This window comes from Macrotis lagotis, chromosome 5 (genome assembly GCF_037893015.1).
Source record: "Macrotis lagotis isolate mMagLag1 chromosome 5, bilby.v1.9.chrom.fasta, whole genome shotgun sequence".
NCBI lineage: Eukaryota > Metazoa > Chordata > Mammalia > Peramelemorphia > Peramelidae > Macrotis > Macrotis lagotis.
The window spans coordinates 199,033,644-199,051,311 of record NC_133662.1 but is presented as its reverse complement, the minus strand read 5'-3'; the positions used below and the strand labels follow the sequence as shown (position 1 = coordinate 199,051,311).

The 17,668-nt window shown below is 33.7% G+C and overlaps 1 protein-coding gene across 1 annotated transcript in view; it reads right to left on the bottom strand.

Annotated features, from left to right (window-relative positions):
* The window catches only part of SNX7 (sorting nexin 7), a 123,716-nt gene that overhangs the window by 25,168 nt on the left and 80,880 nt on the right, over positions 1-17,668 (bottom strand). Inside the window, exon 8 of the mRNA XM_074188239.1 lies at positions 10,645-10,797. Coding sequence (XP_074044340.1) covers positions 10,645-10,797 — 153 coding nt within the window. The remainder of the gene's footprint in view (positions 1-10,644; positions 10,798-17,668) is intronic.

The window sequence follows — 17,668 nt, the reverse complement described above, 5'->3', positions numbered from 1 at the left end:
ATTTAAATTCATGAAGATAAAATTTCTGATTCTAGATTGCTAGATTCTAGATGCTCTAACTACTGCACCACCTAGCTGTCCCTTTATAAACACTATTCTGCAAGTTAGAGCTTCAATTTCATCACTAGTTGAAAGATATAGAGAATACAGTGTTTTATTAGGTTTATGGTTGGTTGATTATTAAAAAAAATTATGAGTAAAATATAACCTTAAAAGCTTTCATTCAAAAAACTGTCTATGAATCTTAGCTTAAACCCACATAAGATTTTTGATGATGTATGATGAGAAATATCTTTGTTGATTGATTCTCTGATCATTAACATTAAATATTAAGTAAGAAGATATAGCTCTGATTTCCTGACCTGAGTTAGGGAATCTTGATAGATAGCAGAGGATTGGAGGAAAAGAGACCCCAGATGCTCCTATTTGTAATTAAGTACCAAAACATTATAAGGTCTTCTCCAGGAGATCCAAAGCCACCCCCCCCACTAAAAAAATAAACAGTTTAAAATGAAACAGAAGAAAAACAAATAGATTAAGCATACCAATTATCAAGATTTTGACATGTAAGTACTGAACAAGGTTCTGAAATAGTTTATCAAAACAAATATCTTAGAGAGGCACTGAAGATGATGAACTTGGTGCAGAAAAAAATAAGACTAGACCCAGCAAGTTAACTTTTGGGAAACTGTACAATTTTTTAAATTTTTTTATTTATTTAAGGCAATGGGGTTGTGACTTGCCCAAGGCCACACAACTAGTCAATTATTAAGTATCTGGTGCCACATTTGAACTCAGGTCCTCCTAACTCTAGGGCTGGAGCTCTATCCACTTTGCCACCTAGTTGCCCCTACAACATTTTCAATGATTCCAAACTGCTGATGGACATATAAATCCTTCTTTCTTAAAAAATATTTTGTGATTATATTAAATTGAAAAGTTTTTGCACAAACAAATCAAATGTAACCAAGATTAGATAGGAAGCAGAGCCTAGAAACAATTTTTATAGTCTCATTTCTAAAATATATATATATATATATATATTTTCTAAAATATATTTCTAAAATAATTTCTAAAATATATTTCTAAAATAATTTCTAAAATATATATATATAAAATATGAATCAAATTTTAAAGAATACAAATCATTTCCCAATCAAAAAGGTAGTTTTCAGATAAAGACATTAAATCTATCTATAATCATATGAAAAATGCTCTAAATAACTACAAAATTAGTTATTTACTTAGTTAATTCATTAGAAAAATGTGAATTAAAACAACACTAAGATGCCACCTCCCACCTATTAAATTGGTTAATAGGGCAAAAAAAAAAAAGGGAAATGATAAATATTGAATGGGATGTAAGAAAACTGGATCAGTAATGCTTTGTTGAAGATGTGAACTGATCAAACCATTCTGGAGAGGAACTTATATAGCCAAAGGGCTAGAAAATTGTGCATGCCCTTTGATCTAGCAATACCAGGAATAGATCTACATCCCAAAAGGGAAAAAGACCCATATGTATAAAAATATTCATAGCAGATTTTTTTTTTTGTGGTGGCAAAAAATTAGAAATTTAAGGGATGCCCCTCAATTGGGGAATGGTTGAACAAAATGAGGTAAATAAATGTAATGGAATATTATTCTATAAGAAATGATGAGCAGGTAGAGGTCAGAAAAATCTAGAAAGACTCACATGAACTGATGCTGAGTGAAGTGAGCAGTAGAATCAAGAGGGTATTGTCCTATACCAAAACTGACTATGTACTAGGGCACAAAAACTTAAATGCAGAAAGGCCAAAATAACAAATATACACTTCTCAGACCATGATGCAATAAAAATTACTTGTTAAATTAATTGAAAATTAAATAACTTCATCTTAAACAAACAGTAAATAATAAAATAATTAATAATTATACCAAGAAAATGATATTATTGAGACATCATACCAAAATTTATGGGCTGCAACCAAGGCAGTTTTGAGTGGAAACTTTATATTTCTAAATGAATAAAATAGAGAAAGAGGAGATCAATGAATTGGGTATGCAATTAAAAAAACTAGAAAAGAACAAATTGAAGATGCCCAATTAAATACCAAATTAGAAATTCAGAAAATCGAGAGAGATTAATAAAAGTGAAAACAAGGAAACTATTGATCTCATAAATAAAAACTAAGAGATGATTTTATGAAAAAGCCAATAAAAACAGACAAACCTTTGATTAATCTGATTTTGAAAAAAAAAGGAAGAAGATAATCAAATTACCAGTATTAAAAATGAAAAGGGTGAACTAACCACCAATTAGGAAGAAAATTCTACTTTGCCTAACTGTATACCAATAAATTGGATAACTTGAATGAAATGGATGAATATTTACAAAAATACAAACTGTCCAGATTATTCAAAGAGGAAATAAATCACTTAAATAACCCCAATCTCAGAAAAAAAGAAATTAAAGAAACCATCAATAAACTCCCTAAGGAAAAGTCTCCAGGTCCAGATGGATTTACAAGTAAATTCTACCAAACAATTAAGGAACAATTAATTCCTATTCTACATATACTATTTTAAAAAATAGCAGGAGTTCTACCAAACTCCTTTTATGACACCAATATGGTGCTGGTACCTAAACTAGGAAGAACCAAAACAAAGAAAATTATAGACCAAGCTCCCTAATGAATATTAAAGCAAAAAATCTTAAATAAAATTTTAGCAATGAGAAAAAAATTAAGTATTGCACAAAATAACAGCAGTATTATGTGATGATCAAATATGATAGACTAAACTCTACTTAGCAATACAATAACCAGAGACAATTCTAAAAAATTTGTGAAGGAAAATGCCATTAACAAACAGAAAAAGCACTACAGAATCTGAATGCAGTTCAAAACATATTATTTTTACTTATTTAAATTTGGTTTTTGTTTTTTCTTTCTCAAGGTTTTTCCCTTTTGTTCTCCTTCTTTCACAGAATGACTAATATGGAAATATGCATCACTTGATGGGGCATGTATAAACTATATCCAATTATTTGCTATCTGAGGGTGGGGTGGGGAGGAAGGAAGGAGGGAGAAAACTTTACAAAAATGGATGTTGAAAAACTATCTTTATATATCATTGAATAAATAAATTCATTTTTTATAAATAGCATTTTGCTAGTAATTTTTTTTGGCTAAAAAAAATTCATAGAATACCATGACTTCCAAAAAATCAATGGAGATAATGGAGAAACTCATGATAGAATAAATAGGTTGTAGCAAATTACCAATGAGGAGCAATAGCAGCTAATTATCTAGTGGCCAACTATCTGGTGATACAGCTACTCAAAGTCAGCAGGACTGGTAGTCTTCCACTGTACATGGCATTCAAAAAAGCAGAGATGCAATCATGAGTACAGAAAGTCAACAGTAAAAATGAACATGATTAAAAGAGAAAATCAAAGAAACAAATTTTGCTTAAAGGCATCATAAATAATTAAGTAAAATTTGTGCACCAAATAATATTACACTAATTATTTAAAGTAAAAGCCACTTGAATTACAAAAGCTACTGTAGTTGAAGACTGCACTGTGTCTTTTTCTTACCAAGAAGAATTTAATCTAAGGATAAATAGGAAAGAAGTTTAAGAACTTCAATAGAAATTTAAGGGGAAAACAGATATAATAAACTTCTGGTGATTACTCTGGTACTACATTTTATTTCTGAGAGTTACTTTAAGTTTCTTAACTCCAAGAGAATATTTAGCTTCGGGGTGTGTGTTAGTTGGGGGGATGTGGGTGTGGGTGTGTGGGGGATCTGTGTGTGTGTGTGTGTGTGTGTGTGTGTGTGTGTGTGTGTGTGTGTGTGTGTGTAAAAACAACATATTTTTTAATTCTATTTTCTAATCCATGATTACCTCTATTTTATGGGAGAGTTTGTTCAATCATATTCAGAGACATGATTATAAAATGTGCTTTTCCCTTTGCCTTATTCTTTTATAATTTTACCTTCCATTCTCAGAACTTTACAAAGAAAAAAATATTAGAAAAGAAAAACAATAGCATCAATATCAATAAGCTATAATTGATTCAGTCTAATCCATTCCTTTGCCCCCTCTCTCTTTATCTAAGCCAGCCCCCAATAGTTGATTCATATATTTTCCCTCTCTTTTTAATATTTATCATTCTCTACTCTTCATTTTACCTTTTTGATCTATCCTACCTGTCTGAAATATGAATTGTGATTATTATCCCTAACTCTACCCTTCCTCTTAAACCCTCTTCTTTCTTTCTTTCTCTGTCTCTATTAAAATATTATACTGTCTGTATGTATTGGGGGTGCTGCGGGCAGGGGGTATTTGTGTGTGCACTCAGCCCTCCTGAGCATGAAAAAGAGATATGTTCATAAGATGCTCACTTTCAATCTCACTTAATTTTTCCATGCTAATACATTCTTCTTGTTCTGGCATATTCTGATTATGAAAACTTTTAAGATTCTCTCTAGTCTTTTTCATTTCTTTCCATGTGCATTCCTTTAACTTTCAAACAAAAGAGAACAAAATCACCACTACCCTTTCCAATCGTGTGCTAATTTCTTTTATTTTTCTCTATGACCCTTGAAGATGGTGGGTCTATGAAATTTTCTCACCCTAAAAGAATTTCTATACTCCATTTAGACCCCTTCTAATCACTTGAATACACTTACCCTTTGAGTCTTTTTTGTATCTTGTGCTGAATTTAAAATATTCCACCCTGATCCTGTTTTTTTTATCAGAAAAACTTGAAATTCCTCTGTGCTACTTAAAGATTGCTCCTTAAACCCCATAAAATTGTACTCATTTTTTTTGCAGAATAAATTATTCTTGCTTTATTTTTTTTTTCTTGTACCTCTGGATACTGTATTTCAAGATTTTTTCTCCTTTAAAGTATAGCTTTAGGTGATTCTGTCATTTCTAGGTATCTGCATTAATTTTTTTTCTGATGGCTGACTGTACTTTGACTTGAAAGTTTGAGATCTTTGGCTATGACATTACTAGATATTTTAAATTTAGGATTTGCTTTCAAGAACTGATCAATAGATTTTTTAGCTTGCTCTGCTTCTAAAATATCTAAGAACTTTCTTTGGTGATTTCTTGGATATGCTACCAGGCTTTTTGTTTGATCTAGTATGCATTAAACACCTTCACCAAGATCTGCTTTTAAAGTTCATTATTTTGGTATTTCTACCTGTTTATTTAATTTTGATTTTTCAGGTTTCCCACAACTTGCATACGAGTATATATATATATATTTTTTAGGTTTTTGCAAGGCAGATGGGGTTAAGTGGCTTGCCCAAGGCCACACAGCTAGGTAATTATTAAGTGTCTGAGGCCAGATTTGAACCCAGGTACTCCTGATTCCAAGGCCGGTGCTTTATCCACTACGCCACCTAGCCACCCCGAGTATACATTTCTTTCAACCTATTTGTTTATATCCCACCCAGGTATACTCGTTTGAATTAGACTCCATAATTATCAAAACTGAGAACTTCATAATCAGAAAACACGTTATCCTGGGAGATTGCATCAGTCTTGATATTCATATCTCATCATTATCCTCAGGACCTGTCATTGGAGGGCAAAATAAAGCATTCTTCCCAAAACATTCATTTAAAGGGCTCAAAAAGATCACATCATGATCATGCCTGGCATCCTTTCCCCAACTCCTGTTTTTTTCCATTTTTGTCCTCCTATTAGAGAGTGTCTCCTAGAAAAAAAGACACTTTTTCTTTTTGTATCCTTTTTCTCAGCATTTATCAGTGTGGTTGGATCTCGTACAGGATTTTCTTGGCAAAGATACCATAGTTGTGTGACATTTTCTCCTCTGGTGAATTAGGCAAACAGAGGCTAATTAAATTGTCCAGTGAGTGTCTGAGGTCGGATTTGAACTTGCCTCTTTCTGACTCCAGGCCCAGCGAGCCACCTTAGATGACTGTGAGGCAAACAGAGATTAAGTGACTTGCCCACTATGGTACATATGTACATATGGTACATACGGTACATATGGTACATATGGTACATACACTTCTGATGCAATGTCTTAGTTTCTCCATAGGGTTTGCTACCTTTAATACCAATTCCATTTTCTCCTTTTGTAATCCTGTACTAGTGAGTATTGCTGTAGTCCTGACAGACAAGATTCCAAGAGGATTCCCCAGTACAGGCGGCACATCTCTTCTGTTGGCCCTTTGTCTCCTACCATGATTCTAAAAGAGTTTTGGCTTCAGGTCTTTCTGGGGACTTTGAGACAAGAGTACCCTGTGGATAGCTATGATCCCTCCTATGTCCTCAACAAACATCCCTCCAGCTTCTACCTGCTTACTGAGATTTTACTATATTCAGATCCCCAGTTTATAAGTTTAAGGTCCTAATGACCAAAAAGCAGTCTGGATTCTTGCTAACTGGATCATCCCTGTTCAGATGCCTGAAGGTTTCTAGCAACTTCTTGTACAATCTTTGACTGGAAGGAGAAATTTACTGATGTTTCTGTTTGATCTTACTGGTCTTTTTTGTTTTCAACTGGTGGTCTTTTATATATTTTCTGGTTATCTCTTATATCTTCATGCTGCCATCTTATCAGGTCATCATATTTTTTTTCCAGACACTAGTTCAGTATACCTTTGACAATAGGTGGCAAGGAAATATTAGAGGTAAAATGTATAGTGAAGGGGTGGGGAAGGTCTAGTCCATAGGTCTTATACAACTCGCAAAATTACTTGGTCTGGTGCTGCTAAGGAAACCAGAGGAGAGATTCAAAATGCAATAAATCTAGGAGCTTTTTAATGGGTGAATTAATTAAATATTTAACCAAATATAACAGGCTAAATTTTAAGTTGATAATTTTATATGGCCTGTATATGATGTTATAAATACCCAAATGATCTTTGGTGGAAGAAAGGTCCCCCACCCCTGGAAGAGTGAAGCAAACATTGTATGTGTATGTAATCAAATGACTTTGATATGAATCTCAGTTCTGTTCACTATATGAACTCGCAAAGTTAACTTTAAATTGCCAAATGCATCTCAACCAGTAACATAATTAATAAGTATAATATTCACATGGGGAAATCACATACCCCCAGTGATTTTAAACAATATAGTCAAGCCTAAATAGAATAAAGTAGGAAGGGCAAATTTTATTACCCACACTAATTTATGATACATAATTACTCAGGCAACAAACAGACTGAATGAATCAATATGTATAGTTAGGTACAATATCCTCCTAGAGTCCCAGTTCTGTCTGTAATTAGAATCTTATACAGCTCATGACTCACATCTATAATCTGATTTTCCTCTGCCACTCATATTAAAATGACACCCTTATTAAGCCATGAACATTCTGCTTGGTGTGAGAAAACCCAGGGGCAAATGGTTTTGTCCCATTTCATCTCTTCTTTTTTCACCTTATTTATGTGTAAAAATCAGGTTCCTCAATATGAATTTGATTGAATTACAAAGGAAATGGGAAGACTGGGAAACATTCAGCTTCCAAGTCTGGGATATTGTGAACGTAATAGAAAATAGCAGACCATCCATTTTCATGCCTTGCAGACTTAAAAAAAAATTAGTAAGACTTGAATAGTTAAGGGAACTGTCTTCACGATTATACTTTCCTAGAGTGCTATAACAAACAATTTGGATGGGAACAACCAACAAATAATCTCAGAATAAGAGTTTTCATGGCTTTTGAATTTGGAAGCCAAAAGATTTAACCTAATTTACAAATACAAAACTCAAGATACCACATATATTTATAAAAGTTTAAAGGATTTTGAAGAGAGGGTGGCTTAAAATTAAGTACACAGAAGCTGCCAGAAGAACAAAAGAACTTCATAACATAATATTATTAGGTTAAGTGTGAAGGAAACTAAGAAATATTCCAAGTGGGGAAAAAATAAATAAATTTTTGGATGACAAAATTACATACTCATATAAAGGAAGTTCTAATACTCCATGTTTCTATTGATAAAAAGCAGATAGCACTTTTTTTTAATATGCATTTTCTATAACATTTCAGAAATTGTAAGAGTCCCACCGCACCTCTGAATATTTTTTAACGAAGCATTTTCACATAAATTATCTTATTATCTTATTTCCAATATCTCTGTGAAATGGGATAGGTGTCAATGCCTTCATTTAAGAGAGGAGAAAATGAAAGCTTAGGGAAGCCAGTCCACTACCTTGTCCAAAGGTACCACAAAATTGGCAAATCCAGGATTATAAGGTAGGTCTTGTTCATTTTTTGCACAGACACTTTCTACTGTGTCAGCTAAGTTCTTAAAGAGGCAAGGAGTCAGAATGGAAAGAATCCTCACTTTGGAATCCAGAAATCTGGGTTCAAATCCCCTATCTCTGTACTTTCCTAATTTTGTCCTTGAGCAAATCATTCAAGCTTTATCTTGATATGTAACCCAGAAGGAATCACTTTATCTTAATCTTGATGTGCTGAGGCAGTTACCTAGGTAAGGACTTATCTACTGCTTCCAGGGTGTCCCAGTCTGCTGGAAAATCTCATGCTGATCCTTTGCATATTCAAGTAATGATGGTCAATTGTTAGCATAAAGAATTGTAAAGATACAAAATATTTTTTCAGCAAAAATATTTTAAATTATTTCATTGCTACAGATCTTTCTGATATTTGTTTAAGAATTTTAAAAAACTAATCAAATGAATTTTAAGAAAGCATATGTACTAGTTACTGCTCTCAAAGTAGCAGTATTCTATTTCCAAACATTTTAGAGATGTTGGACATAGTAGAATGTAAAATAACTGCATAATTTTGTCAATGAATCATTCCCCTGTTTTCATTAAAGTCATATTATGAAATCGATTTTCCTAAATTAGTTTTTTTTGGAGAACTCCAATTTACATTCAGAACTGGAAAATTCTTATATTTAAAGCAAAAAGAATGGTTGGCTCTACCCTGAATCAAGAATTAGTGTTAGCACTCTTTAACTTACATCATAGTTCTCTTTAATTGTCTCTCAAATCAAGGAAAAATAACACAGTGTATGTGGGAAATTGGAATGGTTTTCTCCTCAATTCACCTAAGTTGTTTATTTCCTCATACCCATACTTCAGATCCCCCAAAATGTAAGGAGGGAATAAAAAGAAGCCCAAAAAAGAAGCACCACAAGAAGAGTTGCTGAAGATATTATAGAATATTTTTTAAGATCCCAGGAAAAATGGGTGACATTTAAAGGACTTTCCTCACCTCCCCTAAAACAAAAGAAAATCAAAATATAGGACCAAGTATATTTTTGTTCTATATCCTTTTCCCAGTTTCTCTCACTTCAAGCCCTGTAATTTAATTCTTTAATTTCAGCAACTAAAGAAATTTCCTCCAAATGTTTTGGCTATACCTAGTTTCTGATCTATAAATCTGAGAAAAGTACAGTTCTTCAAACTTTTATATGTGTGATGTATACTTTGACAATCTGGCAAAGTCTATGAATCCATTCAAAGAATATGTTTTTAAATAAATGAAAAAGTGCACAGGCTAACAGGAAATCAATGAAACATAATCTATCCTCTATCCACCCATCCAATCCTTATCCATCCATCCCTCCATTCATCAGTATAAAACCCTATACCATGTTATAGAAGTCAGTCAGTCAATAAACATTTATTAATTGCCAGACATTGTGTTAAGTAACTAGGATTTTAAAAAAGCTCTCAAGAAGCTCACAGTTCAGTGACCTGAGAACTGTGAGAGCTTGTCTTTACTTCGTATTCTACTTGTATCTTTTGTTTTTATACTGCTATTACAACCCCTTAAGTTTCCACTCTCCCAATGAACAATCTTAAAACATCAATCAATAAATAAAAGTCACCCGAACTGACAAGTTTTACCATAGTCTGTCTCTGTGTTACTGCACACTTTTCTGTGAGGATAGAGCAAGATTTTCTTCATTTGTTCCCAGGGACCAAGAATGATACATTAGTTTTAATTCTATCTCTGGTGTTAATTAGCTGTGAGACCTTGTGTAAGTTATGTTGCCTCTGCTTACCTCAATTTTTCCCATTTACAATAAAGATGGTATAAAAGATGAGTAATAAAGTTCTCTAAAATTCTGTGATTCTGTTAAACAAGCAATAGTGAGGATGACAGCCAATTTTTTAAAAATTTTATGTAGGCTAATTATTATCTCATTTGATCTTCATGACAACCTTGAGAGGAAGGTGCTTGTAAAAAAAACTAAAAGATTATGGCACTGGCCCATCTAATAGGTAACTGAGGTTAGATTTGAATGCAGGTCTTGTCTCCTGACCCAGCATTCTATCCATTACACAACCTAGATAGATGTTCAGGTCTACAGGATAGGGAACAAGGAAGTTTGAATTCTGGGTCTAACATTTACCTCTCTGTCGCTTCATTTCTCTGGGGCTCAATTTCAAGGATTAGATAAACTTAAAGTTTCCTTTTAGCTTTAATATGCAATCCTTCTCTAACTGCACTCATACACTCAAGTTGAATTAAAAGCACTAACCAATGCATCATTACTTTTGTGCTTCATGGGCTATTTTTTGTGAATGCATAAATTTTAGAGATAGAAAAGAGGTGACACACAAAATAATGCTGATGTGTTGTGTGAGAAAAATGAGGTAAGGATTCATGATAATTACCTGTTCATAATAGTTGATATTTTTCTCAGCCATATCTGTAAATGCCAACTTGATATCGTTTTGCATGTTTTGTTTCCATCTGTCCCAGTCAGCTTTCAGAGCATTATTAGCGCATTCCACCTTATCTTCTAGTTTTCCAATCTCTTCTGTAAGCTGAACATAGTTTCAAAGATAAAAAAAGAAATGATTAGAGAATTCTTTTCTCAATTTAAAAAGTTTTGATATCTAATAATATTTTATTCCCCCCGTTATATGTAAAGACAATTTTTAATATTCATTTTAAAAAATTCCAAATTTTCTCCCTCTCTGACCTCCCCCTTCCTTGAGACAGTAAGAAATTTGATACAGGTTATACATGTTCAATCATGCAAAACATATGATTGGAGAAACCTTACAATCAAGTGATTTCTTATTTTCTTGTTCAAATATGATACAACTACTGTTTAGGAATAAAATATTGAGAGATCACCAATATCAGGGCTTTATACTTAGAGATAAGCCCTGAGATAACCCTACTTCTTTGTGAATGGACCAACTATTAGCTCATTACCTTGTGCCCTTTTATGATCCAAACCCTATTCTAACTAAAAGAAAACAAATATAAAATTTTCTGATATCCTTGAACTTTACCAATAATACTACTTTCACTTCTTAGGTTTAAATGAAATATCAAACACATGTCTTCCTCTGCACCCTGGATATTTTCTGCTTTGTTTCTGCTACTATTCCCCACTGTAAGTCAGACCCCCAGAGACCAAGTCTGAGAGGAGCTAACCCAACAAAACCATTCAGCTCTAAACTCCCAGGGACCATATGTGCTGCTGACCATAGCATTTCCCCTTACTTTTCCCTCCATTCCCCTTCAGCCCTAACTCTGAAAATAATAATCATTTCAATATGACCAAAGTTTCTAGAAAAAGCATTTGGCATTTTAAAGGAATACCCTATTTCACCATACCTCTGACCTCTAGATAAAATACTACTCTCTTGTCAACATGGGGAAAGGGGAAAAAAATAGAATATGCATTTATTAAATGCTTGCTCCATGGGCAGGCTCTGGGTAAGTATTTTACAAACATGTACAAATATTATTTCATTATTCAATTCAACGAATGTGTATTAGGTGACTGCACCATCCTAATGGCTAGATGGCACAGTGAGTAGACTGGTCCTGAAATCAGGATGACCTGAATTCAAATCTGACTTCAGACACTGACTAGTCTATGACCTTGGACAAGTCAATTAACCCTGATTGCCAGGGCTCTCCAGTTGTTCTGATTCATATCTGGCCACTGGATAATGATGACTCTGGAGGACAAAATAAGGCTGGTGACTTAGCACAGTCCCCCCTCATTCAAATCCAATTCATGGTTTGTCATGGAATCACCTCCCTGTTATCATGGTCTTCTTAGAGAATAAAGGACAAGTATCATTAGGTGACTAATATGTCGTTCACATAGCAATGTATGCTCATATCCAAATGGCTTCCTTGTATTGAATGCTGGTCTCAAGGATACAGTTAGTAACCGTTAATTCTTAATTTACCACTATACATATATATTATATATATAATATATAATGTATGTATATATATATAGTGAAGAGATTGAAAGAGGATATAAAGTAGTCCAATGACCATTGAAGAAAAAAAGCAGCATGGTTTAGTGGATAGGACTTTGGAGGTGGAATCAGTGAGATCTTGATTTAAATCCCTCCTTAAATATAGCTTAAAATTAGTGTAAAGACAGATTTAAACTCTTTCTAAAGAGGCATGAGCTGGTTGCTCTGCTGCTCCTGCAGTAAATGTAATAGCCACAAAACCATCAGGCAAGATATCATCCAGTAAGAAGTAAAAAAAAGAAAGCATTGGGGCTGATGATTGCCTGCTGAGGACCACAGAGGAAGCTATTTGTCAATCTGTTAAGAAAAATAAAGACATTTTCTTTTTTGGGTGTGTATACAAAATATAAAAGAGAAACTTCCTTCCCCATCCCTAAACTTATTAAAATGGATGACAATTATATATGTCTGATGATTCATATGAGCAGAAATGACACCACCAGAAGGAGACTGGAAAGTACTGCCAAGTAGTCTTGGACAAGAAACATAAGAAATGCACACAGATGTTTTCCTCACTGTTACCTACTGAAGGCAAGGATACAGAAGAGAAAAAAAAAGGAATTAATTTACTTTGAAACTGATGTCTGAGGAGTTTCTAGATCATAACTTACAGATTTCTGATTGACAGAATACACCTAACTCCTTATAGGTCTGGGAAGAATGTAACTTCTTATAGTCTTATTGGGACAATGATTAGGAAGATTACCAGTCAGAAACTAGATCTACAAAAAAGAAAGAATGACAGTTGACAAGCTCAGAAATTTACAGGAGATAAAAATTCAAGAAAGAAACCAGTTATAAAATTTAGTTTTTACATATTTTGATACATGATTTCAAGTATCTATGTACGAAAGCACAAAGTTTAATGGATAGGAGAAATTCATTCAAGGAACCATATTTGACCTCCTAGACATGGCTAAAACTTGGTGGAGTGAAGCCTATGGCTAGACTATGATTCTGAATGAATATACCTAATTCAAAACAAACACATTTAGTGGGAGGTGGAGGGGATGTGAAAACATTACATATTAAGTAAGAAAACTCATATAAGGAAATTCAAGAACCAGAATAAGGATCACGATGGAGAATATTTACAAGGTCATATCTTCTAATTTTGTCAATGAAGTGTACTATGAACCAAATGGATAGAAGTAAGAATCAAATGGAGAGTTTGGGGAAGAGATCACAGACTCTTAAGGGAAAGTGATTATTCCTCCCTAAAATTTGCGACACAGAATTCAAGGATATCTGAATAAAGCCTGATATTCAAATTAAATTTAGGGCGAGCTGATTCTGAAGGATTGATTCTGAATTACCCTTGATATTATGTGAAAACATATTCTATGTTTTCAATTTTAGGAATATTCGGATATAACAGGAATATTGCCTTTTCTAAGACTGCTATATTAGACCTACTAGAAAGTGTGCATTCAATATATATGACTAAAAGGGGACTCATAGGACAGTTTGTAGTATTTCTCCAGGTATACCAAATTACTATGAAGGAAGGCTGAAAACTTAATAAGAAACTTCTCTTTATATAATGATATGGAGATTGATATGGAAATTGATCCCCTTTCTGATCAAAATCCTTAGTAGCAAGAAGTCTTATACTATAATCAAAGTAACAGTGCCCAGAAGCTTCACATAACAACCAGGGTAACTTCTACCTTGGTAGCTTGCAAAGTAAAGTTATTAACAGAAATTCAGGCCAACAAAATAAACTGTTTAAAGAGCTATAAGATGCTATGGTTCTTACCCTAAATAAAATCAGGTTTCAGGGTATGATCTAGGAGAGGGGGGGTAATTAAAGAGTTTATATATTGGTGAGACTTGAATTAAAACTTTTGAGTATATATTCTTATAGAATGAATATAGATATTCCAAGGCAGCTTCGAGATGATGATGATGATGATGATGATGATGGTGGTGATGATGATGATGATGGCGGCTAACATTTACATAGCACTTATTCTGGACTAGGAATTGTGCTAAGTGTTTTGAAATTCCTATCTCATTTGATTCTCACAACAACCCACAATTCCATTGACAATGAAATTGAGATAAAGAGAGCTTAAGTAACTTGTGCTGACAGGATCTGAATTCATGTCTTCCTAATATCAGGTCCAGAGCTCTATCAACTGTGCCAACTAGCTACTTACAACTCAGCACTAATGCTAAGGATAACTTGTTGCTGATGCTAGATGACTCAAACTTTTGTGGAATGGATGTTTTCATATACTATACCAACTTCGTGCTAGTTTATAGAAATGGAAATCAATAGGCCTATTTGATCCTTCTTATTTGTTTGCTTTTTTTCCCCAGAGCTAACAAGTTCTTCTTCAACTCTATCCCAAATAAGGTATTAATGGCTACTTTGAGGAAGAGAAATGTGAAAGATATTGGAAACTTCATGTGATCCTCTATCCATAGCATGGCAGAAGACCTCCTAGATCCCAAGTTCCTAGCCCCACCCTTGCAGAGTTAAGGACATCACTCCACAGTCTACAGAATTGGTCATTTTCAAGGAAAAGTAGTGGCAGCAACTAGGGTTAAATTGGGGTACTGAGGGTACCCAAAGTCTAGGAAGTTTGGGTTTCTGAGAACATCACTGGAGAGGAAATGATAAAGGCATATATGACTAGAACATGGGGCAACCAATGAAAGAAGTACCATATGATTTAGGTGGTGAGAATTCTTGAACCTTAGTTCCTAGAGGACTGGTGAAAGTTTCTCCTCAAGAGTAAGGTATTTAACAACCTAAATCTAATTTCTTATCATAAATGGGGGTCAGAGTTTGGGGGAGGGGGGAGCAGAATTCCTGGAGAGCAAGAATGGATTGGAAACTGGACAATGGAAGCAATAATGCTTCTCTAGCATTTTTAGTCTCAGAGTTCTAGAGTTGGACCTTCTTTTAGAAAAGAGTATTTCTGGGAAACTCCTAATAACAAAAGTGGAGGGATTCCCTGGACAGTACCTTCCTTTGTGGCAGCATTTGTAGAAACCCAAAATTTAAACACAATCAGACCTGCTACGAGAAAGCTAGAATTCTGAGACCAAGGAAGTTTCTTAAAGAAGAGGATGGTGCATATGGCTCCTGGAAGCATGAAGAATACCAAAGGTTTACATGTATAATAAGAAAAAAGAAGCCTGGATTTTGCCTTTCATTCTCAGATCACATGGACTTAATGGAAGAAGTATGCCAATATGGCATCTCCTAGTGAATTTCTCTTATGGGAACACCAAAACCATAGAATTGTACCTTAGGAATAAGTGGAATGCGAATAGGAATCATATATGCTTAATGATATGGCAGTTATGGAAAAGGAGATAATACATCGAGACAAGGAGACAGAATTTCAACTTTTTTGGTTTTGACCTCAAAGGATCATATAAAATTCCAGTCTAATAGTGGAATCTTGAGTGGAAGCACAGCTACTTTTTCTGCAACAGACTTAGATTCTAGCATCAGAAACTACCCAGAAACCCCCCCTTATCATCAGATCAGAACTATCCAAATAATCTGCCACCCTCTAAATTCATCAACATGATTAGATAATTAACATGATTAGCCCCCACATTGAACTCTGGTTACTACCCATTCTCAGTTATAAATATAGAGTAACACTAATTTTGAGATTTTAGTGTTTGGTCTATTGTTTATGAGATATTGGTAATATTGCATATAACCCCAGAATAAATTATCATAATTATTTTTAATGTAGACTAAATTGTTTTATTTAAATTAATTGTTTAGAGTAGATTTGTTTAGAAACAACAGTAAAAATGACAAACAGGCAAAAAAAGTATCTAAAACAGATTCATAAATAAAATAGGTATCTGGTTAAGGAAATATGAATTAAGATAAAGCAATAACCAGACTGGGGGAAATTGATCAATAGGAAGGTAAAAAAATCAAACTTGTCTTCTTTCCCTTCTCTTCCTTCCTTAGAGCACTTAAAAACACGTCTATGATGAAAAGAGCTAAAGTACTGCCCTCTTGTGTTGGGATCAGAGACCTGGTATTTAAACAAATAATTCAATTTGGTTGTATATATTAGTTATATTTACTTTAAGAAAAACAAAATTTTATAACAGAAGCTTGTATTGGGCAGAAAATTTCAAATTTAGAGGGGGAAAAATGATTGCTTATTAAAAAAAATTTAAAAACCATTACCAGTCACTATACTTTCAGTTCATTAAAACACATTAGTACATTTGCTATAAATGCAGTTATATTTACAGCTCAGACACTATTTTTGAAACAATTGTTTGGTTTTACAGCGTTATGCTTCAGTGTTAGGAAAACTGCAAACAAGCAAATAGAGATGGGCATTTTAGGATTATAAGATATTTAAATATGCTGTCTACATTCAATTAATTGGAAACTTTCAAATACATTTCATTTATAGAATTAAAGTACAATGCAAAATGTGAGGGGAAAAAAAGGAAGCTCTTATAGCAACCTTATAAGGCCTTCAAGCCCTCCTCTTGAAAAATAAGCAATTTTCCTATCAGATAGATAAGGTTGTGTGCAGTGTCTAAAGAGCTGAATTCAAAGTCAGGAATCCATGGGTTCCAGTCCTGCATTGGATACATTTTGGCTCAGTCAGTGGTACAAGTTCTTAATCATTCAGTATTCTAGATAACTCTCCAATCTATAATTTTCAGAGAAGGTGATCAACACCGGGAAGGGTGTTTCCTCAACCAGGAGTTCCCTAGAATAATGAAACCACAGGTTCAATATCTAAAACAATCAGTCAAATATGTGGATCTATGTGTGTGGATCTTGTTTGTACATATTTGCTTGCTGTCTTCCCATTAGATTGTGAGGACAGGGACTGTCTTTTGTCTTACTTTATATTTCTAGTGTTTAGCACAGTAGTGACCTGGAACCTACTATGCACTTAAAAAGTTTATTGACTGAAGTCAGAAATGGAAAGAAGTTCTACTTGAATCTCTATATGAATTCTCTCTTCCAAGTAGCTGACAAATGGCTAACCAGTATCTGTGTAACAAAGACCTCTGTTGATAGGGAGCCTACTGACTCGCACAAGTCACTAGTTAATAGTTAATAAACATTTATTAAGCTCCTACTTTCTGCCGGTCACTGCGTGAGGTACTAGGTCTACAAAATGAGGCAAAAGATAGTCTCCATCTAATGGGAGCTCACCATGTAATGCGAGAAAACAAACAAGTAAATATGTATATGTAATATATATATGTAATATATATATATATATAATAAAATAAATATAAAATATATAATAAATATATAACAAATAAAATAATAAAGAGACAGAAGACACTAGAATTAAGAATGCGTAAAAGTTTTAATAAGACAGGAAAAATAGGAAAGGGCTAAGTTCTGAAGGGCCTTTGATACCAAGCAGGGGACATTTTA